General features: G+C 40.8%; 1 protein-coding gene across 3 annotated transcripts; it reads right to left on the bottom strand.

Annotated features, from left to right (window-relative positions):
- Window positions 1-2,764: 2,764 nt before the first annotated feature.
- Window positions 2,765-22,605, bottom strand: GOLGA7 (golgin A7). Of its 3 annotated transcripts, none has more exons than XM_081084546.1 (6): window positions 22,550-22,605; window positions 22,197-22,333; window positions 16,613-16,765; window positions 7,828-7,929; window positions 6,743-6,805; window positions 2,765-3,410 (listed from the first exon to the last, which is right to left on the bottom strand). In XM_081084546.1, the coding sequence occupies exons 2-5, from the start codon at window positions 22,305-22,307 to the stop codon at window positions 6,758-6,760; spliced, it is 414 nt and encodes a 137-aa protein (XP_080940672.1). In that variant the 5' UTR covers window positions 22,308-22,333; window positions 22,550-22,605; the 3' UTR covers window positions 2,765-3,410; window positions 6,743-6,757. The 3 variants fall into 3 exon arrangements, with proteins under 3 accessions (XP_080940672.1, XP_080940673.1, XP_080940671.1); XM_081084547.1 differs by having other exon boundaries at window positions 6,743-6,818; window positions 22,550-22,580; XM_081084545.1 differs by having other exon boundaries at window positions 22,464-22,560.
- Window positions 22,606-22,809: the final 204 nt, after the last annotated feature.

Raw genomic sequence — 22,809 nt, 5'->3', positions numbered from 1 at the left:
AGTTTTGAGGACTGTGGAGTAATATTATTAAACCATGTACTCCAGGTCTTGTGGAAGAATGAAACACTCCAGTTTACACGTTTGCAGATTAAAGTTGGTCACTGTGTAATGGGCATATCTATTGATGTTTATCCTCCAACCAAGCCCAGTGAGGATGGGGGTCACTTGGCTTATTTAAATTATCTGTACTATAAAATAGTCTCTGGTGATTAGATCACAAGACGAGTTCATTTTAGATGCTAAATGAGTGACAAGTACGTTTTTCTTTCTTTTTTTTTTAAAATACATTTTATTGATTTTTTACAGAGAGGAAGGGAGAGCGATAGAGTTAGAAACATCGATCAGTTGCCTCCTGCACACCCGCTACTGGGGATGTGCCCGCAACCAAGGTACATGCCCTTGACTGGAATCGAACCTGGGACCCTTCAGTCCGCAGGCTGATGCTCTATCCACTGAGCCAAACCAGTCAGGGCAAGTTTTCCATAATTTCTTATAAATTTGTACATAGAGAAATCTAGTAGTAAGGGCTTAAATGAATACAAAGTATCATTCACACTTAATTAGGTCCTAGAGAAGTTTGAAAAGTGAAACTTTCTAAAAGTAAACTTTTATCTGAAGATTTAAAGAGTTAAGGAGCAATATACTTTAAAATGTTTCCTAGCTTTAATCATAGTTATATTTAACATCACTCACTGGCAATGTCAAGGATACACAGAATAATAAAAGGGCGAAGTATGAGTAGAAGGCTTATTCGTTATTTATATTACCTCTATTCCTTTCCCTGGGATTTTCTCATCTAAAGAAAGGTCATTCGAATCCTCAAGAGTAGTTATCTCTAGGCAGAAATCCACTCCACTGGAGTTTGAGCCACAGCCTTAGAACAAGACTTTAAAAGGGAAGTACACAGCCCTGGCTGGCTTGGCTCAGTGGATAGAGCGTCAGCCTGCGGACTGAGGGGTCCCGGGTTCGATTCTGGCTAAGGGCACATACCTGGGTTGCGGGGGTGTGCAGGAGACAGCCAATCAATGATTCTCTCTCTTCACTGATGTTTCTCTCTCTTTCCTTCTCCCTTCCTCTCTGAAATCAATGTATTTTTTTAAAAAAAAAGTTAAAAAAAAAAAAAAGAGAAGTACACAAGTCACTCTTATCAAGTCAGACAAACACCTTATTAATCAAGATGTAATAAAGTAACAGTTATTGACCTGTCAACTTATGTCTCATCCATTTATTCCCTTTACAAATTTGTGAGTGCTAAGTGTATGTAGCACCATGTATGGTCACACTTGGTTAGGGATGGACGCAAGGATAAGTAGAAACAATCTCTGCTCTTATGGAATTTACAATCTCCACTGTTGGGATGGGGAGAGAAGCATGGCAAGGGGAAGGGGGGATAAATATATAAATCAAACACAGCACTAATACTCTGACCTTTCTTTTATATGAAATCAAAACAAACAAAACAAGAGACGAAGCATATTACACGTGAGAAACTATAACTAGCTTACGCTAGGAGCCAGAGCCAAGTGGAATATGGAAGGAACTTAATTTGCGTCTAATGATCTCTTATTTGACTACTGGTTACAGATGAGTATTATTTACTATTAATTTATTTGAGTAGGAAAAGAGAAGCGGAAAACTCTTACAAAGAAAAACATCTCACAAAAGAAAAATTGGATTATAGATAAAACCCTATTTTTTAAATTGTTAATCTCTACAAATGCAAGTGATCAGATTATTCAAAAAAGTAACAATAACTCTGACACTTTTTTCCTAATGAAACATTCCAATCTCTTATTTTTCAGTTGAATGCATTTTTTACTGTTAGGTACTACTTCTTGGTTTTTATCTATTTAGCTAACACATCTGCTCTTATGAGATAAAGCATGTCAAAAACTGAGAAGTGTGAAAGCTATATAAATGTTAAGATGTCTTTTTAAAAATACAAAGCTATACTGTACTATCTGCCAAATTTAATGCCACATCATTTATCACATTACCAAATCACACCAAGCATGACACAGAGACAATTTGTTTAAGAAAAGTTTTACTAATGTGTTAATATTTCAGCAAAGTTATTGCATTGCAACGAGTTTAAAAGGCAGACAAACATTAATATAGCCTATAAAGTAACAAAGGTGTTTTATATAATTAAAATATAACACAAACCTGTGGGATTTATTGAGAAACTAACAGACCCATAAAAGAAATTAAATCTGAAAGAGTAAATCCAGTATTAGCACCTACAATATCTCTGAAACTAATTGTTACTATGTCATTCTCTCCTAATATATTTAACTCTCTCCCAAATATGGTGCTCTCAAACCTCAAAGGTGAATGAAAGCCATAAGAAGCCCAATACTAAAAACATACAGCCAAAAGAACTAGAAATATTGACTCAGACTTGAGAGTTTTAGTTGGAAATCACTTAACTTACTGTATCATAAGATTTCTGTGCAATGAATACTGTATATAAGGAAAGTCTATGAATCATTAGATTTGCCAGTAGGGATAGTTAAAAATTAGTAATATACAGTATTATTCCTATCAAATTTTTTTCTCATAAGTTATATTTATAACAAAACTATAATTAAAATATTTATTACACTTGCTTATTACACTTCCAGGAGCATTTATGTGTTTGATGGTTTAGCATCCACTGTATTGTGCTTACTTATTTATATAAGGAACAAGCAACACATACCACATCTTCCCAACATTCAAGGTAATGTAATGATAACAAAATCCTCCAAAGAAAAATACTGGAAACTGTATTAAATACTGCTTTATTAGAAATAATTGCTATAATAAAACAAAGAACACATTATTTTTCCAATGAACTTCAATTTGAGAAACTTAACAACAGAAATAGATCTTTAAGATTTGAGTCATGGCAAAACTGATAGTTCTTTGAAATCTGGGAGATGCATTAGCAACACCACAGACACAGCCTACCCTATACTAAAATCCTGAAGAAAAGCATTTTATTAATTTGGGGGAATGAGACTGAACACTGGCTAAGACATGACTTTGAGGTCTATAGCCACCTGGGAAGCTGGCCCAAGGGATGAAGAGAACCATTAGTACTGGTGGCAGATAAGAAATAAACTTAGCGTTGGGCTGACCACCTGCATATTTCATTAATGGTTCTGAATAAAAAAAGTGAAATGCTTCATTGTGTTTTCTCAGAAACTAATGAAAAGATTACAGAGTCCTACAGAATTTGGAGACAAAAAGTGGATGCTGAGCGACTAGCGGTCACTCCATGTGTGGAATTTTAGAAAGTTAGTCCTTGGAGTAAATGGCACCGTGGCTCTGGCAGCAGATATAAAGGAATGACGCTCTGTAGAGGAGGTAGGGGACGCTCTGCGATCAGCCAGTGGAGAGATGAGGTTCCCAGCTGGAGCTGGGATCTATAATCAGAGGGAAAAAATAAAGGTTTTAAAAAAGGATGCTAAAAATAACCTCTAAAACATCTCTCTACACCAACTGATATGAATCCCTAATATGTGGGCTATCTAATACTTGAATCTGTACTATGTGCTTAAGTGAGTTCAAAGCTCAACAGTATAGAAAGCTAAGCCCTGATTATTTTGAACTCTGATCAATCATGTCACGAGAGTAGAATAGCACAGGGTTAAGTGGCAAATCTGGGGCCAGGCTGCCTCGATCACTACCTACTAGTTTTTAACCTTGGACAACTAATTTAAGCTTTTTGTGCCCGAGTTTCCTCATCTGAAAAATTGGGATAACAGTATCTGGGTTGTGATGATTAAAATTAAGCATTTACAAATAGTGCAGGTGCATAATAAGTGCCAACAAATATTAGCTATTTTTATTATGAATTTACTGTGATAGAATGATTTGTCCTATTTTTTAAAATAAAGACAATCTTAATCCAAAGAGAGAAAACACCATTAATATATTTAACTAGAGTCCCAGTGCATGAAATTCATGCATTGGGGGGTGGAGGTGGGGAAGGGCGGGGGGCGGTGAGGGTCCCTCAGCCCGACCTGCACCCTCTCCCAGTCCCGGACATCCCTCTCCCAGTCTGGGACTTCTCAGGGGATGTAGCAGTGCGCCAAGTGACAGGTGGCCAGGGGGGAGCCTGAATCAGGGCTGAGAGCCACTCGTGCTCATCCCAGCCTGCTGTGCCTGCTGCCACGGAGTCAGGAGAGGCTCCCGTTGTGGCAGCTGTGCTCACCAACCATGAGCCTAGCTTCTGGCTGAGCGTCACTCCCCCTGTGGGAGCGCACTGACCACCAGGGGACAGCTCCTGCATCGAGCATTTGCCACCTAGTGGACAGTGCGCATCATAGCGACGAGTTGTTCTGGTCATTCCACAGCAACAGTCGCTTAGGCTTTTATTATATAGACTAGAGGCCTGATGCATTAAATTCATGCATGGCTGGGGTTCCTACGCCTGGCCGGCAATTGGGCTGATCTGCAGGGTGACCAGCAGGGTGATGAGGGCCCCCCCTACCTGCCAATCGCCTCCCTCTGTGGGGCGATTGCCGCCCCCCCCCGCCCTCCGCAGCTGGCACCCGCCTTGGCTGGCCTGGGGCCTGTGGGCTGGGGGCAGCTCCTGCGTTAAGCATCTCCCCCCTGGTGGTCAGTGCATGTTATAGCGACCGGTCTTTCCACCGTTCAGTCAATTTGCATATTAGGCTTTTATTATATAGGATAATAAAGATATTTTAAACATTCAACTTAAAAATAACAAAATATTTTGGTTAAAGATCTATTTGTGTACTTCTTGTCAAGTCATTACTTCTCATATAATGCTTCAACCTGCAGACACCTTGTAGACTTAAGAAAAATAGCAGAATTGAATTAATTATTCTTATAGTTTTTCCCTTCCTCCAAAGCTTTAGCCTACATTGGTTCCTGTGCTTGAGGAACACATAGCTCTAAAAACTAAATTGTGCTGAACAAAAATATTTGCATTCATGAAACTATCCAGAAGTTCCTAATGTAAATCTTACCCATTGCAAAATTTTACAGTTGTTTGAATATTGATAGATTAGTCTCTGGTGTGTAATTGCTCAAAACCCCACACCACTTCAGAAAAACATTATATTTAGCAATAATAGCTGCAAAATGAGTCATGACAAATGCATTGTGCCAAGTCAACGCAGCTGCAATTGATAAAACAAACTTATTTCAATGGCATGTAACAAAAACCACACATAAGGTTCCTGACTGCTCGTTTGAGAAGTATCAGTTTGGAAACTGTTCATGAGAAAGAGTAAGAACAAACGCCACTAAGCGTTCCAAAGCAAAGCCATTTTAAAGAAATATAAGGTATGACAGATGATAACATCATTTAGGCCTTTGACTTTCAAGAATTCAGGTGACACATTCCCTAGTGCTAAAGGAAGGCAGTTTTGGAATGTTGGTTGGTGTGTAGGATTCTGTAAGTGGTATAAGAGCAGACAAAATTTATTTTTACAAAGTACTGAAAAAGAAAAGGGGATACACACTTGGAATAATCTAATCAACTTTTCTTTCTCCATATTCTTGCTACTACAAGTACGAAGTATGGTATAAAAAAAAAAAACCCAAACAGGTTTACGGCCAATTAGTGCGACTTTGAGAACATCATTTATTTGTACCTTGGTTTGTGCATCTGTATAATAGGGAAATTTGGCAGAATTCTTGTGAGAATTAGAAATACCATTTGTTTAATATCTGGCACATATGAGGTACCTCAGGATGGTAGCTATTATTATTGTTGTCCTGGGAAGGAGTATGTTTGCTTTGGTAGATTCTATTTCTATGCTGCCTGTCAGTTAGTGATAGATGCCGGTAAACAATGTTAATTAGGTAAACGCAGAAGCAGAACACTATCTGTAGAAAGAGTAAAAACTGGAATTGGCACAAAGAGTGTAGTACAATTTTCTGTCACTTAGAAGACTGTGCTAATGTACGATGGCTTCTACATGATTTTGCCCATAGATTTCTATTAATACCACCCAATCTGTTTCTCACTCATTCAAGGTCATTTTATGGATATGTAAGAACATAAACATTTGAAACAAAAGAATTAAATTGATGGTTCTACCCACTGGTAGATGAAATACTCATCTGTGGGGCTATGAAATACTCATACTCTCCCCACTCCACTCTGAAATGTTTCTTTGGCTTTTAAAAGCCATTCATCATACAGGCAGGGGAACCTCTGATCTGATTCTTATATGCAAAACCTAACTACTTAAATGCCTAGAATAATTTAAAATATTAAAATGAAACATGATTACTTTCTACCCCCAAAACCCCCCAAACCAAAGAAACAAAAAAACTAGTCTGAGCCCTGACCGGTTTGGCTCAGTGGATAGAGCATCGGCCTGCGGACTGAAGGGTCCCGGGTTCGATTCTGGTCTAGGGCATGTACCTTGGTTGCGGGCACATCCCCAGTAGGGTTTGTGCAGGAGGCAGCTGATCGATGTTTCTCTCTCATCGATGTTTCTAACTCTCTATCCCTCTCCCTTCCTCTCTGTAAAAAAATCAATAAAATATATTAAAAAGAAAAAAGAAAAAAATACTGGGGGCAAGGAGAGGGGGTGGAGATCAGTATTAAATTCTGTATCACCAAACAGACTTTGGGTTAAGTTCACATCTTAAATATGAAGTAATACAGAAAACATGCCACCATATAACAATTTATTTACCATGCAGGGAAGAAAATTAATACATCCTACAAAATTACAAAAACCACATATAAATTATATAATTTCGTATTTACCTTTAATTCCATGGTTTATCTTCCACTGCTCATCCCTCTGTCTTCATAAATGGTAATTTCGATCTAAACAGCATGGCTGTTAAGAAAACACACTATAGAATATAACATATAAAAGGGGGCTATAGCAAGATGATATGTATGGTCTGTACAGACTTTAATTTGCTTTGCTTACTTTTAAATTATGAAAACTTTCTTCTACTTAAATTAAATATGATGCTTTCTCCACCTTGTTGAAAAATTTAAGAAATATAATTGCTTGTAGTATTCTACATAGTTCCTCCCCAAACACTGATTATTTATTGAGAGAAAAAAAACAGAAAAAGAATGCTTTATTGTAGAATAGGGTTTTTTTTTTAACTGAGAATCCACAGAGGTAATGAATTCAGGGGTTCAAAATACCCTGAAATTATATGAAAACTTTTTCTTGGGTGAGGGTTCATGACCTCTAAAAATTTAAGAATCACTGCTGTAGACTATAATAAAACTACTGAACTTATTATCAGTAGGAAGGCCTGGGATTATCTGACTGAGGTTTTTTAAAGAAATTATTTTACCCATTACTCCAGTTATCAAGCTGTATTAGTTTTTTTGCAATTTTATTTCCCAAATTCACTTAGTGATTTTCAAAGCTTACTGCCTCTAAAAATATGCACAGTATGTCAAAGGTAATGAAATTATACATTTGGCAGCTGCAACTGATTTCAACTAGTCAGATGAACCCATGGAACTGCAATTCATTTGGATGACAAGTCTCACCACATTTATGAGTTTATGCATTTCAAAGGAGCTTTAGGTTCAGAGTTTCTGCAGATGAAATGCATTACTCATACCACCCCCATTATTAGTACAAGATGCCCTCAGAACCACCAAAAAAGACAGTAACCAGAATACTAAACAATCCAGAGACCTGAACAATGCAAAGGAAGGAGAGGCATGCTTTAAGAAAAAATGCTGGAGATAGAGGGCTTATGGTAGGCATGCAATTCACAAAGACAATTCAGGAGTTAAATTCTCTTTGGCGAATGCCAAATAGTACCACTGACATTTTCTTTTTAGAGACATTTAGATCTGGACTAAAAAGATACAACTCGAAGTCCTCTCTCAATGGGATCTGTCAGGAGGAGGCCTTGGGGAGCATATATCTTCTCATTCTGCTCTTGAATGTATTTGGAGACTTTCCTCAGAACCTGACAGAAAGAAATAGCAGTTTTTTACAAATTTCATCGGATTTCCCTTTAAGTATCAGCTGAATCTCAAAATTTTCAGGCAGTGGAATTAGTTTTCAAAGCAAGTCATGGATATTCCTATGGAAGGATACAGCGCTGATTACTTGGCTCACACCAGTTACATACAACATATAGCACAGCATGACGGACTCTTCAAGTCACAAATATCTTCAATGCAGTGTAAGTAGAAATGCATACAAAAGCATGAGACCCAATCCCCCTCCTCCTTACCTCCTAGTCACCTCAATCCTGGATTTAGAGAAACAGACGATTACATACACAATGGTTAGTTATGCTTTTCTCTCTCCCTACTCATAAAGTGTCGTTAATGTGACATATTCTAATATCAAGGGCACTTCTTGGCTTTCTCCTTTAACACTTAAGAATTACTTCTTCTTTGTACATTTTCATCAACTTTGAGTAATGATACAAAGTTGGCCAATAACAAAAGGTAGCCCAGCTAGTTTAAACTGAACATTTTATTTCCTTTGTAAGGCATGTGGGCGTTAGCTGCCAGGGAGTTTCTGATGACTACAAGTGTCTTATATCATTTCCATGACCGCATGTAGTGCTACTCTGTAGTTGCTCCTGTGTCCTAGACGGGAACCTCAATTTATAAGTTTAGTATTAAGGTTGTAAAAGTCAAAGCAAATGTAGACAAAAACCAGATAGGATACAAAGGAACTTCTGGAAATTGCCAAATCTCCAGCTTTCATAAGGGCAACTCCGAGACAGATAAGCTAAAAGAAAATAAATCTTAATAGCTATATACAAAATCAAAGAGTTACATGTTTTATTTCAGATTCAAAGCCATCAGAACCCTCTTCTGGCTCTAACGTTCAAAGGGACTTTGATCTAGTTCTTTAATTACTATATATTTTCTTAAATTCACACTATCAGCATATGATAAAGTCACAGATAAATCTGATCACAAAGGGAGAAAAAGAACTGTATGAAAATAAAGCTGGAAATTAAGAAATGACTGAAGAGTGGGGTCTATAATGTATCAGGCCAAACCAACAGTTTAGGATGCTACAATTTAGGTTTCAGTATACAATGATTTAGAATTTAAAACTCTATGTGGTTTGTATAACTAATTTTCTTATTGCAGGAAAATAATTTAAATGATTTATTCAGGTTACATTTTTGGAAATAATATAAACTGTTTTATGCTTTTTAAAAAGAGCATGATTATACTAAAAGAGCAACCTTATGTGCTGTAAATTAAGAAATACTATTTCTAAAGAAAAGATTTTTTTTCACCTACTAGTAATTACCTGAAGTAATACATATATCATTCTCCTATTTTTAACTCTCAAAGAATTTGAGCAGTGCTCAGTCTTTATGGACCAAAAAAAAAAAAAAAAAAAAGCCTTAGGCACTATCTCTATATCAGTTTGTCAATCATGCTAAAACAATGAATAGAAGGAAGTAGCCCCTAAAGGTACCCAACTCAGTACTCTCAATCTTCTCTCCGATTTCCCTCTCAGCCCACCTGAAAGATTGGAAATTGGAGAGTCAGTCTCCCCTCTCTGAGGTCCATTAATACTAAGAGGACACTCAGAAGAATGCTTGCATGGCTGGTTTCAAAGAAAGGATTCCTTCAGAACAGCTTTCCTTCCTCTCTCCTTGGGCACAGGTTGGTAGCAAGGAAATAGCATTCCTTTGATTCAAGCACAACTCTGTTGTGTAGGTTTTTGTCTAAACTTTAATAGCATTCATGAACACTTGGGTATCAGTTTAGAAAGAAAACATTTTTTTTTGGTATAAGCTCTAAATCCTCTTATACAGCACTGTCCTAAACAGGATGCTTTTAAACTCTTAAGTCTCTTTAGCAATAGGAAAGCATTAATATGAGTAAACTCATACTGCATCCCATACTGAACAAAGCACCATTCTCACCCCTAAGAATCTTATGTTGACATTTATTCATATTTTATACCTGTTAACTTCAAACCCTCAACAAACCCCAATTTGCATAATATTTACAAAGCTAAACACAATCAAACCTCAGGAAAGACTGTTATGCTCCTGGAGAATAATAAATTGGAGAAAGCCTCCTAAACCCTTGAGAAAAAATATCTTAAGGGAGGCTAAGAGAGAACACTAAGATCACAGCTATTTTCAGAAAATATCTAAGTTCCTTCTAACTGTGTTCCTTTTACAGATTATAGCACATAGGCAGAAGGGATGTTTTATAGTTGATGAATAAGACAGACAGCTACTGAGGGAGCCTTTACAATCCCATTTGTTCCCTAATTATCAGGGGCAGCAACAATAGAGAAATAACACTGAAGTCTTTATTTTCATTTTAAACCAATAAAGAGCACATTATAGGAAAAATGCATGATTGTTCTAGTGAGTTTTCAAAGGCCTATTTATAATTTCAAAAATTTAACCCACACGACAAAGTGTAAGCACTATTATATTTGGCTTACTGTTTGTAAATTAGAAATTTTAGTGTTTAAAACAATAAAGACTAAATGATTCAATTCTGTCTTTTCATAAAGTAGAAAATAATACCACGAACATTCCTAAGAGATAAACTAGAGAGGGAAAGGATAGTTATTTTCATACTTTTATCATTTTATAAAAAATAAAAATATACATATGAAAAGTTTTCTTTTAAGTATTGGTACATTATATCTTTTTTTTTTCAGTTGTTACATTTTTTTATTTTTTTTTAAATTTTTTTAATTAAATCTTTATTGTTCAGATTATTACATTTGTTCCTCTTTTTTCCCCCCATAACTCCCCTCCTCCCAGTTCCCGCCCCACCCTCCGCCCTCACTCCCCACCCACTGTCCTCATCCATAGGTGCACGATTTTTGTCCAGTCTCTTCCCGCATCTCCCACACCCCTTTCCCCCCCCAAGAATAGTCAGTCCATTCCCTTTCTATGTCCCTGATTCTATTATAATCACCAGTTCATTCTGTTCATCGGATTATTTATTCACTTGATTCTTAGATTCACTTGTTGATAGATGCATATTTGTTGTTCATAATTTGTATCTTTACCTTTTTCTTCCTCTTCCTCTTCTTAAAGGATACCTTTCAGCATTTCATATAATCCTGGTTTGGTGGTGATGAACTCCTTTAGCTTTTCCTTATCTGTGAAGCTCTTTATCTGACCTTCAATTCTGAATGATAGCTTTGCTGGATAAAGTAATCTTGGTTGTAGGTTCTTGGTATTCATCACTTTGAATATTTCTTGCCACTCCCTTCTGGCCTGCAAAGTTTCTGTTGAGAAATCAGCTGACAGTCGTATGGGTATTCCCTTGTAGGTAACTGAGTTTCTTTCTCTTGCTGTTTTTAAGATTCTGTCTTTATCTTTTGCTCTTGGCATTTTAATGATGATGTGTCTTGGTGTGGTCCTCTTTGGATTCCTTTTGTTTGGGGTTCTCCGCGCTTCTTGGACCTGTAAATCCATTTCTTTCACCAGGTGAGGGAAGTTTTCTGTCATTATTTCTTCAAATAGGTTTTCAATATCTTGCTCTCTCTCATCTTCTGGCACCCCTATAATTCTGATGTTGGTACGCCTGAAGCTGTCCCAGAGGCTCCTTATACTATCCTCGCATTTTTTGATTCTTTTTTCATTTTGCTTTTCCGGTTGGGTGTTTTTTGCTTCCTCGCATTTCAAATCATTGACTTGATTCTTGCGCTCCTCTGTTCTGCTGTTGGGAGTCTGTATAATATTCTTTATTTCAGTCAGTGTATGCTTAATTTCTAGTTGGTTCCCCAATATAACATCGAGGGTCTCATTAGTTTTCTTGTAGATCTCATTAAGTTTATCGGCGGCTTCTAAACAGTTCTTGAGAGACCTTAAAAGTGTGGTTCTGAACTCTAGATCTTCCATTGACAATTTTGTCCTGTTTCTTTGTCTCCGCATTTTGTTATGCTTCCTTGGTGCACCCCCTAGTGGTCTTTGTTCGTGGTCTTATAGTTAAATCTTGATTGTTGTAGCTAATTCCAGGGAGGGTTTGACCTCCAGGCCAAGTGGCTATGAGAATCAGCTGTGTCTGCAGTGAGAAAACTTCTGTCCTCTAGGGAGGTGCTAATCTGGCGTTTGCCTGAGGCTATCGGGCAAATGCCTCTGTGCAGGGCTTGGGCGGGGCGGGTCGCACAGGATCAACAGGGTGGGCTGGAGAGAGCAGTTATGGCAGCTCTCAGTCCTGTCCCCAGGGGCTCTGCCTCTCTGAGTCCCAGCACCCGCTGCAAAGCTCGGAGAGAAAGCTGCACTCGCTCTGACCGAAGCTAGGCAGTCCCGCTTCTCCCGTTTGAGTCTGGGTCCCTAAAGACTCGCCTGTATCTGGAGCTCAGAGTCTGCGACTCCCTCCCGATTGAAAACGCCAACCGCGCCCTCCGCCGCCAGCCAGCTCCGCGCACTCCGCACCTCAGAATTTGACTTCAGCACTGCGCCTCCTCTGAGTGTCTGTATGCGTTTCTCTTTCTTCCTAGTTGTAGGACTTCCACTCAGCCAGCATTCCAGTGGTTCTGGGTGATGTCCGTTCCGTCTTTTAGTTTCACTTTTGAAGTAGTTGTTCAAAGCAGCAAACTCCGGCGTTAACCTATGCCGCCATCTTGGTTCCTCCACTGGTACATTATATCTTAACTAGAGGCCCGGTGCACAGATTCGTGCACTGGTGGGGTCCCTTGGCCCGGCCTGTGGGGATCAGTGGACCACTGCCGCAGCCCGGCCTTACCCACCAGCTCATCGGGCTCCAGCCCGCTGTCTGTGTCGATCCCGCACAGCACAAAGTAGTGTGGGAAGCGACAGATGGTAGGGGAGAAGCCCGAGCTGGGCTGGGCGCCAGTCCCGTTCATCCTGGCCCTGCTGGGCCTGCCGCCAGGGCCCCGCTCAGGCGCGCAGGGGGAGTATCCGCGGGAGAGGGTCATGCTGCCACAGCAGCACTCGCCAGCTGTGAGCCCGGCGTCTGGCACCCATTCGTCAGCTGAGCAGTGCTCCTGCTATGGGAGCACACTGACCACAAGGGGGCAGCTCCTAAGTTGAGCATCTGCCCACTGGTGGTCAATGAGCGTCATAGTTATCGGTTGGCCATCCGGTCGCTTAGGCTTTTATATATATAGAGAGAGTATGACCGTTCTAGTTATTAACTTTCCATGATCTAGTTATTCTTGTCCAGTTTCTAAAATAAAATCACCTGTTTATATTGATTGATTGATTTTAGAGAGGGAGGGAAGAAGGGGGAGAGAGTGAGAGAAACATTGATGTGAGAGAGTTACATCGATTGGTTGCCTTCCACACCCGCCCTGACTGGGGACTGAACCCACAATGTAGGTATGTGCCCTGACCAGATATCAATTCCATGACTTTCTGGTACACAGGAGGATGCTCCAACCAACTGAGCTACATCAGCTAGGGTTAAAATCCCCTATTTAAAAATGTGGCCATGCCTTAAACTTTTGGTTTCTTGACTAATTTTATTTGTCTTTACTTGCTTTATAATAGTTACTTTGTAAAGGACCTTGATTAGACTTATAAAGTAGTACCTTATATATTGCCTATGAAACCAAATTAAAACATAATTAGGATCAATCAATTTCTACTATATTTTCGATACTGAGAACTGCCTCCCAAGATTAATAATCAAAATAATTTTAATTAAGAGCTGAAAAAAGATTATTTGTTCTTGAAATTTAAAAAATCATGTCACTTCAGTAATATCTGATTAAAACATACATATACACTAACTTAATTCTTAAATTTATCTTAAGAAAACACTTTCTAAGCATTTACCATATATGAGGGAATTTATTAATGCTAACACCCATTTTACAGAATGCGCTCTTAAAGAATAACCTCTTGTCTATAATCCCATAATTAGTAAATGACTTGGCTGTCACCCAATTACCAATTTCTTTTTACAACTGACATAAGAAGGAGCTACCTGTATCTATTTCAGCCAATGCACATGGGTAAATAAGTTTAATTAAAATCTTAAATTTAAAAGCTAGAGTGAAATGACAACTCAAGCATCTAATATTCCACTAACCATGAATAAAATAATCTGGAGGATGTATTTCTAATTTAAATTGGCAGTATTCTATACTTCTTTAAAAGACCATCCTGGATGACCAAGTTTTTATCCATGTGAATTCAGTCTTACCCTCCCGTTCTACATTCAGCTCTTCATCAAGTCTTGGTTCTATCACCAACATATCCCTTGAGTCTGCTTACCCCCTTCCATCTCTATTGCTCTGTTCCTTGTCCAAGCTACCATCATCTTTTGCCTGGACTTCTAGAGCATCCTAACTGGTTTCCCTACTTTCACAACTTTTTTCACAGAGCAGAGAGATCTCTTTACACTGAAAATCTGATCATATCCCTATCCTGCTTAAAACCTTTGAGTAGCTTCCCCCTGCACTGATCTCTCTGCTTAAATGTCTCCAGGCTTTCATCTTTCATGTAGCAGTATAAATGTTACCTCCTCAGAGGCCTTTTCTGACCACAAAATTTAAATTAGGTCTCTCCTATTATTTTCTATCATAGGAGAGTTTGTTTTCTTCAAGGGACTTATCACATTTTACAATTTTGCTGGTTTTGTTTCCTTAGTATCAGCTGCTACCACTAAATTATAAACTCCACAAGGTTAGCAACCACATTTGCCCTATTCAGTTATATCCCCTGCATACTGGTTAGCATATAGTAGGCTTTCAATAAATATTTATCGGATTTATCCCCTTCACTCAGAAAATGTATTATTAAAGAGAAGCTGCTATAACAAAACAGACTGAAATTCTAAATGTTAACCAGGAATGAAAGTAAGCTGCTTCTCTATATGATACTAGAGGCCTGGTGCATGAAATTCATGCATTGGGGGGAGGTCCCCGCTCAGCCCAGCCTTCACCCTCTCCAATCTGGGACCCTTTGGGGGACATCCCTCTCATAATCCTGGACTGCTGGCTCCTAATTGCTCACCTGCCTACCTGCCTGGTTGCCCCTAACTGCGCTCCCCCTGCCGTCCTGATCACCCCTCACTGCCTCTGAGTGCCAGCCTGATCGCCCCCAACTGCCCCCTCCCAGCCGGTCTGGTCACTCCTAACTGCCCCCCCCCCCACTGGCCTGATCACCCATTACTGCCCCCCCGCCCCCCGCTGGTCTGGTCACCCCCAACTGCCCCCTCCCAGCCGGTCTGGTCACTCCTAACTGCCTCCCCCCACTGGCCTGATCACCCATTACTGCCCCCCCCCCCGGTCAGGTCACCCCCAACTGCCCCCTCCCAGCCGGTCTGGTCACTCCTAACTGCCCCCCCCCCCACTGGCCTGATCACCCATTACTGCCACCCCCCCAGTCTGGTCACCCCCAACTGCCCCCTCCCAGCCGGTCTGGTCACTCCTAACTGCCTCCCCCCCCCCCCACTGGCCTGATCACCCATTACTGCCCCCCCCTGCTGGTCTGGTCACCCCCAACTGCCCCCCCACCCCCCTGCTGGCTTGGTTTGCCCCTCACGCGCCCCCTGCTGGCCTGGTCACCACTCACTGCCCCCCTCTGCCGGCCTGGTCATCCCACGCAGCCTGCTGCTCGGTCATTTGGTCATCCCTCACTAACCCCCCTGCCGGCCTGGTCGCCCCATGCAGCCTGCTGTTCAGTCATTTGGTCGTCCCTCACTAACCCCCCTGATGGCCTGGTCGTAGGCAGACATCTTGTGAGGGTGTGAGGGTTAATTTGCATATTATCTCTTTATTATATAGGAGGATGGAGAAGAACATAAACTATGAAGTTATTATTTAAATACTAGAGGCCCAATGCACAAAATTTGTGCAAGAGTAGGCCTTCCTTCTCCCAGCTGCTGGCTCCAGCTTCCCTCTGGCACCCAGGACTCGGGCTTCCCTCCGGCCGCCAGCACCTAGGACCTGGGCTTCCCTCCAGCTGCTGGCAGGCACCGGGACCCAGGCTTCCCTCGCAGCCCCAGCTTCATCCGGAAGGACGTCTGGTCTAATCAGCATATTACTCTTTTATTATTATAGATACCCTTTTTGTAACACTAGCTCAAAATATTTTTTGCTACAATTGTATCTGCTCTCTACTGCATGGAGTACAAGACAATCACAGGGACATTTCTATAAGTGGGATATAATATAGATATCAGAATTTAATAATAGGGGCTTACTGTGATTAACTTAAATACATTCATTTAACACACATTCAGGGAGTGTCTAATATACCCAAGGCATGGTGTCAGGCATGAAGAGGGATATATATTGGTTAAGGCACTGTCTTTGACCTCAAGAAAAATACATACTTGATGGGCAAATAAGAATGTAAACTTGCATTCCAAAGTAGAGTGTTAAGTGCCAGGAAACAGATACAAATAAAATATTGTGGGGATACCAAGGAGAGAAAGACTATGATTAGAAGAGTAAGGAAAATTTAGATGAAAGTGGGACCTAAGGGACTGGTGAGATTTGAACATGGGAAGAGTAGCATTCTAGAGTAGAGGAAAGCCTCTCTCTCCCACCTTCCCTCCCTCTTTTCCTTCCTCCTACTCTGTCGGAAAAGCAATGGGAAAAATAGCCTCAGGTGAGGATTAACAAAAAAACAACAAATACACAAACAAAAGACTAAGGTGGGAGGACAGAACTTAAGACAGAAATTTGGGGAAATAGAGTAAAGGTAGCCTTACCTTCTCATAATGAGTTTCCATGCATAAGAAGATGGTGTATGCTGTTAAACAAGCCAAACAACCTTCAAGATATGACTGACCCCCAAGCTTCTCTGCTTCTGCATAAAGGTTATTTAGAGTTCGAACTGTTTCTTCAAACTGCTGCCTATCAATCTGTACAGGAAAGAATTTAAAAATAAGTTTTGGAAAAAAAGATTAGCTACTCACTAATGCTTTCTATCACTAACTTATTTTGCTTTTTTGTCAACATTCCTATCTAATAATTGGCATACAATTTTTAGGTGATTAAATCTGTACCTAAGTTACTAAAACTGCTTAGTATTTGTTTCATTTTATCACTATTATGAACATTAGATATCTTCAATTCTCAATATAGTGTTTTTTTATTCTCTATACTGAATTTCAAGTTAATTAAATTATACAATTCTTTGATCTTTCAATTCAGTTATATTCACTTTTACTGAGCACCCACCATTACATATTATGACAGGCCTTAGAGAAAGACTAATAAGACAGACTCAATATTCAAGGAGTTTACAGTAAAATGAGCAGCACAAATATGTAAATATAAAAATGCAATAAATTGACAGAGTACTATAATAGAGGCATAAAGTATGCTAGAAGAGACCTTCCCTTGATCTGGAAAGAGCAGATAATCTTAAATTCAATAGCTAAACAGGCAGGGAAGGACATTTTAAGCAGAAGGATCAAAGGGTGCAAAGTTCTGTTTTTTGTTTACTCAATATTCCATCAATATTAAAGTAACTATTTAGTATTAAAAGCTCATCATGAACAAGGCAAAATCTCGTACTACTGCACAGCTCACACCAAGTCATTCCTATCACCTCCTTCTATCCAGTGACACTATCACTTTACATTTATACCAATACTACTGTCATTCACGTTCCACTCTATTCATCTGCTTTTACTTTCTTCTTCCAGTATCATTTTATTTTCTAACTGTGCTTTCTACATTTTAAAATCTTAATACTGTACTCTAGGACTTTCAAGGCCCATTAGTAGAGTATTTCATCTGACACTATCATTCTTGGTAACAAAAGTACAATTAATCTGTCCTTACTTTAGGCCTTCTTTATTCCTAAAACTAATACCTAAACATGAATTCTTTTATGAAGTCTATATAAAAATAAACTAAAAGAAGTTAAAGAACCTCAATATCACAGTTTGAGACAAATTATTCCCAAGAACATAATTTTTTAAAGTATAAAACCATGATCATCACCTTTAAGCTATTAAAACTGTTTAGGTTGCAGTGGTTCTCAACCTTGGCTGCACATTAGAATCACCTGGGAATCTTTTTAAAATCCTGATTTCTGGGCCTCATCCTCCGGAAATTCTGTTTCTTTTTTACTAATGTTGTGGCCTCACCCCATTACAAAGAAATAGAATTTCCGGAGGATGAGGCCCAGAAATCAGGATTTTAAAAAGATTCCCAGGTGATTCCAATGTGCAGCCAAGGTTTACAGGGGTGGGCAAACTTTTTGACTCGAGGGCCACAATTGGTTCTTAAACTGGACCGGAGGGCCGGAACAAAAGCATGGATGGAGTGTTTGTGTGAACTGATATAAATTCAAAGTAAACATCATTACATAAAAGGGTACGGTCTTTTTTTTCAACCCGCAGGCCGTAGTTTGCCCACGGCTGGTTTAGAACCACTGGGTTAGAGGCAGTTGTAATCATTGTTTTGTCCTGTGGGGAAACAATGAGCCAATAGCATGAAAAGGTTTAATATAAACTTTAAAATGGTGGTGGCTCTACCTGTTTTTCAAAAGGAGCTGCTTTTACTTTCCAAGAATATTAGAGTTTCTGACAAGGTTTGGGTGGGTGGCAATGGTACTGAGAGCCAGGGCAGCAATCCTTCACTGAGTCAAAATACTTGAAGACATGGTTTGTCAAGAATGGTCATCGGCAGAACCTATGTCAGAGTTCTCATTCCCTGAAAACAGACTTGGGAGAACAGCTCAGTGAACAAATATTAAAAGTAAACTGTTCACCTAATTATGTCTAAGTTAATGCCTCCAGTTTGTCCATCAGTAAATCTGCAAAAGTCTAAATAATTTCAAACAATCACCTATGCTTTACCTACAATTCAATGATTGGATAAAAAAGTTCTTTGAATTATTTACATTTCTTTGGACATAATATGTTTCAAAACCATGGGATCTAAACCAGGAATGTTTTTCAGATCAGAATCACTAATCACATCAGCAACACTAACTCTTAAAAGTGATTCCAAGATTGCAATGCTTTTGCAGGATGGAAGCAAATAATAGATCATTTTATTTTTATTTATATATTTTATTGACTCTTTACAGAGAGGAAGGGAGAGGGATAGAGAGTTAGAAACATCGATGAGAGAGAAACATCGATAAGCTGCCTCCTGCACACTCCCCACTGGGTATGCCTGTAACCAAGGTACATGCCCTTGACGGGAATCGAACCTGGGACCCCTGAGTCCGCAGGCCGATGCTCTATCCACTGAGCCAAACCGGTTAGGGCAAATCATACATCATTTTAAAAAAATTAAGTGAAGCCCTGACTGGTTTGGCTCAGTGGATAGAGTGTCAGCCTGCGGACCGAAAGGTCCCAGGTTCGATTCTGGTCAAGGGCATGTACCTTGGTCGTGGGCACAACCCCAGTAGGAGGTGTGCAGGAGGCAGCTGATCGATGTTTCTCTCTCATCGATGTTTCTAACTCTCTATCCCTCTACCTTCCTCTCTGTAAAAAATCAATAAAATATATTTTTAAAAAAATTAAGTGAAGGATTAAAAAAAAGGTTAAGAAAAAAGAAATAAAGATAAAAAAAAAGTCAAGAATTTCTTTGGAAGGTTATTTTTAAAAAGGGGAAAAAAGTAAAAACCATGTAGCAGCAGTAAAGGCAAAGGACACACTTAACACGCAAGGCCTCAAATGTGGGCATTCCCCCCTCTCTTTAGGCATTATGAAAAGCTGCCCGTGGTCTCCCCTAGTTACTTGGACACTGATAGAGAAGCTATATCAAAATCTGGAGATATGTGAAGCTGGAACCAAATACAAATTTGGATCAGTAAACACTGAAAGTCATAAGGGAAACAGGAATCAGGCTCATCATTTGCCCAGAATTTTTGTTTCTTGAAGTATGTGGTAGACAGAAAGCACGGGACTGAAGCTTAAAACAATCACAAGTCACAGGTAATTTCTACTGATCAAATGTAGAGACATATTTTTAAAGGTATATAGGAGAACAAATGCTTCAATTATAGTTCACTCATTTCTCTTCTACCCAGACCAAAGGTGCCTAAGATGTCTGTATTTTGGGTAAAGTGAGAATAAAGCCTCCTTTAAAGAACTGTCCTGGCAACAAAGCATTTAGGCATCAAAGTATTACATTTGAACAGGCAATGGATAAAGTAAACTTTTTAACAGACAGAATTTGTCCTCACTCCCAAATTAAAGAGCACAAATGTGTGTGTTTTTAATGCTTTAAAGTAACACAAAACCCTTGTGCGTTCGTTTCTTCCTCTATTAAGTTGCCAAGTATGATGTTCTCACAAAAGGAAAATCGGCCTCAGTGGCAGAGCAACCAGTACAATTTCTAGGGTTAGTTGAGAAACAAAGAGAGAAACCTTTCAATTTTCCATCAAACAAGCAAGGAAAATTTAAGCCTGTAATTTAAATTTAATCTCAACACAGGAAAAAATCAAATCAAAGCTTTCCCAAGCAGTTTAAAAAGCATAAGCTAGTGTTCTAACCCAAACATTTAAAAAGAAAAAAAAAAAAAGCACCATTGTACAGCACCATATAACATTCCATATACTGTAGTACTCAGAATCACAAGCAGTTCTGGGCTGTATGCAGTCCAAGAAATAAATGGACTCCAGAATTCAGAAACACCAACTTCCTGTAAGAAACAGTGCAATACTTGTGACTATATTATGATTCTGTATTCCAACTCTAAAATAAAGGCTCTACCACACACAGTGGAAGACTAATGTCTGATTATGGTATATTGGACTCAACTCTGAGTTCAAAGTTTGACAAAGGAATCTTGTAACATCTAAAGTGTGGTGAAAAAAAAAAATAGTTTACATTCTGATTTGAAAGTACATAAATAGTATAACTCAGAGTTTCCAAAACAGGCTTAAAAATAAAACGTTTGATCCATTTCACATTAAGTCCTAACATGTAAAACATGCTAACTGCAATGTTAAATTATTTTCAGAACAATATTCAGTAGTTTTAGCCAGTAGGCAACTGGCTCAATTTCCACATTTTCAAACGACTAGTGTCAGGGTGAGTTAGCTCAGAACATCGTGACAAGAAAATGCAGCGCTCATATGGCATTTCACAAACAAGCTAACCTCATAATCTTTATGAGACATGTCTGATCTTTAATTTGTATTTAAAGAAACATATTTGGGCCACTAACCTGCCCAAGGTTATAAATCAAACTAAAGGACACTACACTTGACTACTGTTGATTTTCTAACCTTGGCAAGCAGGTAAAACCACCTACCGTGCTCCAAGCTGGTTTTAAATGACTGCTACACATTTCTCTACTGCAGACTCACCTACACCCACTGATTTCATGACCAGCATTTCTTAGCCCCACACCCACCGCATGTCTCATCACCTGCCAGTCCCTGGCCCTTCTTGTCGAAGAGGAAAGCCACGAAACTTGCTCCCATCTAACCAGAACTTGACTTCAGAACAGAAAACTGATGTAACATGGCTCAAGACCCAAAGAGTTTGTTTCTCTCTGGGTGCGTGAACACATGTGGGCACAAGAAAACACACACATTCAGGTGGCTTCTGTCATTCTATCTTTAAAATAAGATACAGTGATTTAAAAATGTATTTTTGCTAATTCTGAAGAAAACGGAAACACCCCATTCTTGCATTTCTGTATGCAGGGTTGCCCAAAGGACCTAGGTCCTCATGACAATTTTGACACGCAAGCCAACCTAACACAGGTGGCTCCCAGTGATAATGGGGAGCGGCGAGTTAAGGCCTTGTTCTTGACAGTTCCCTGTCCAGGCCCCTCTAACGCCCTATGTTCTCCAGGTTCCAAGAGGCCTGTCCGCACTGCCTGGCACAGCACTTCATAAGTCCTTTCTGCCGAGCAGTTCGGCCAGCACCGTGGCCACAAACGCCAGTCACGAGGAGGAGGATGAAGATTCCTCTTGCGTGACGAGGTAGGCCTACCTTGCTCACAACATGCTGAGTGGGGCGGCCTGGAGCCCGAGGAATGAGTTCCTCATCTCTGTGGTCAATAACCCGGGGCGGGGGTGGTTGGCCCCGGGGGAAGAAGACGGCTGGTACCGATTCCCGGCACCGGGCAGGGCAGCACCGAGTTCTACAAGGTCATCACCCCCGGGGGCTTGGCCCGACCCCTCCTGCTCCGAACACCAGGTCCTGCCCCAGGACCCTCTTGGTACACCTGTGGCCAACGCCCCTTCTTTGACGGCCCCTACCCCGAGCCCCGGGGCACTCGGCGGCCGGGTTTCAGCCCAGACCCCCTTCCCTTCCCCGGGCAGCCTCCCTCCCTGGCCTCAGCGTGGGTGCGGGGAGCCAGGCTGCATACCCGGTTTTCCAGCTCCGCGGGGAACTTGGTCTGGAACTGACAGCGCGTGCCACTGCTGTAGTCTCGCTGAATGAATACCTTCCCGAACACCGGCGCCTGCTGCGGCCTCATGGCGAGCACAAGACGGGCCGCCCGCGCTGTGGGTTCCGGGGACAGCAACCACGGGTCAGATCCCCGGCCTGGACCCAAGACGCCAGCCCGCCAGCCCCTCAGACCCACCCACCGCCCACAGCAGCCCGAGGCCTCCCCCGCCCCGCTCCCCTTCACCCATGCTGTCACTGCAGGCCCTCAGCTACGGCCCCGGCTCAGGCCCCGCGCCCCCCACAGCCCGGTTCGGCCCGGGAAACACGAACCCGCCTCCTCCGCCCTCCAGCTGCTGTCGCGCCGCCTGGACCGTCACTTACGACCTGTCGCAAAAAAGCATCTTTCCCCGCCCCTCCGCTCGGCCTCCTTCCGCAAGTCTGGGACCCACCCTCTTGTCCGGCCGTAAAGCGACTCTGCCGAGGCTGCGCGTGGCGGTGCCAGGACACACACCGTGGGCGGGGCCCCTGCGGACTCCGCCCCCCTCCCCGCCCCGCCCCGAGGAGCCCAACCGGAAGAAAAGGAGGGGCGG

This window comes from Myotis nattereri, assembly GCF_964212035.1.
Source record: "Myotis nattereri genome assembly, chromosome: 2".
Classification (NCBI taxonomy): Eukaryota; Metazoa; Chordata; class Mammalia; order Chiroptera; family Vespertilionidae; genus Myotis; species Myotis nattereri.
This window is presented reverse-complemented; position numbering and strand designations above follow the sequence as displayed.

What these genes read in the sequence shown, in the direction of transcription:
- GOLGA7 (XM_081084545.1), bottom strand. An exon ending in CCGCGGAGCTGGAAAACCGG is followed by an intron (nt 16,766 to 22,196) that starts GTATGCAGCCTG and finishes TTTCCTGTACAG; the next exon opens with ATTGATAGGCAGCAGTTTGA. An exon ending in TTGAGAGAGGACTTCGAGTT is followed by an intron (nt 6,806 to 7,827) that starts GTATCTTTTTAG and finishes CATGCTGTTTAG; the next exon opens with ATCGAAATTACCATTTATGA.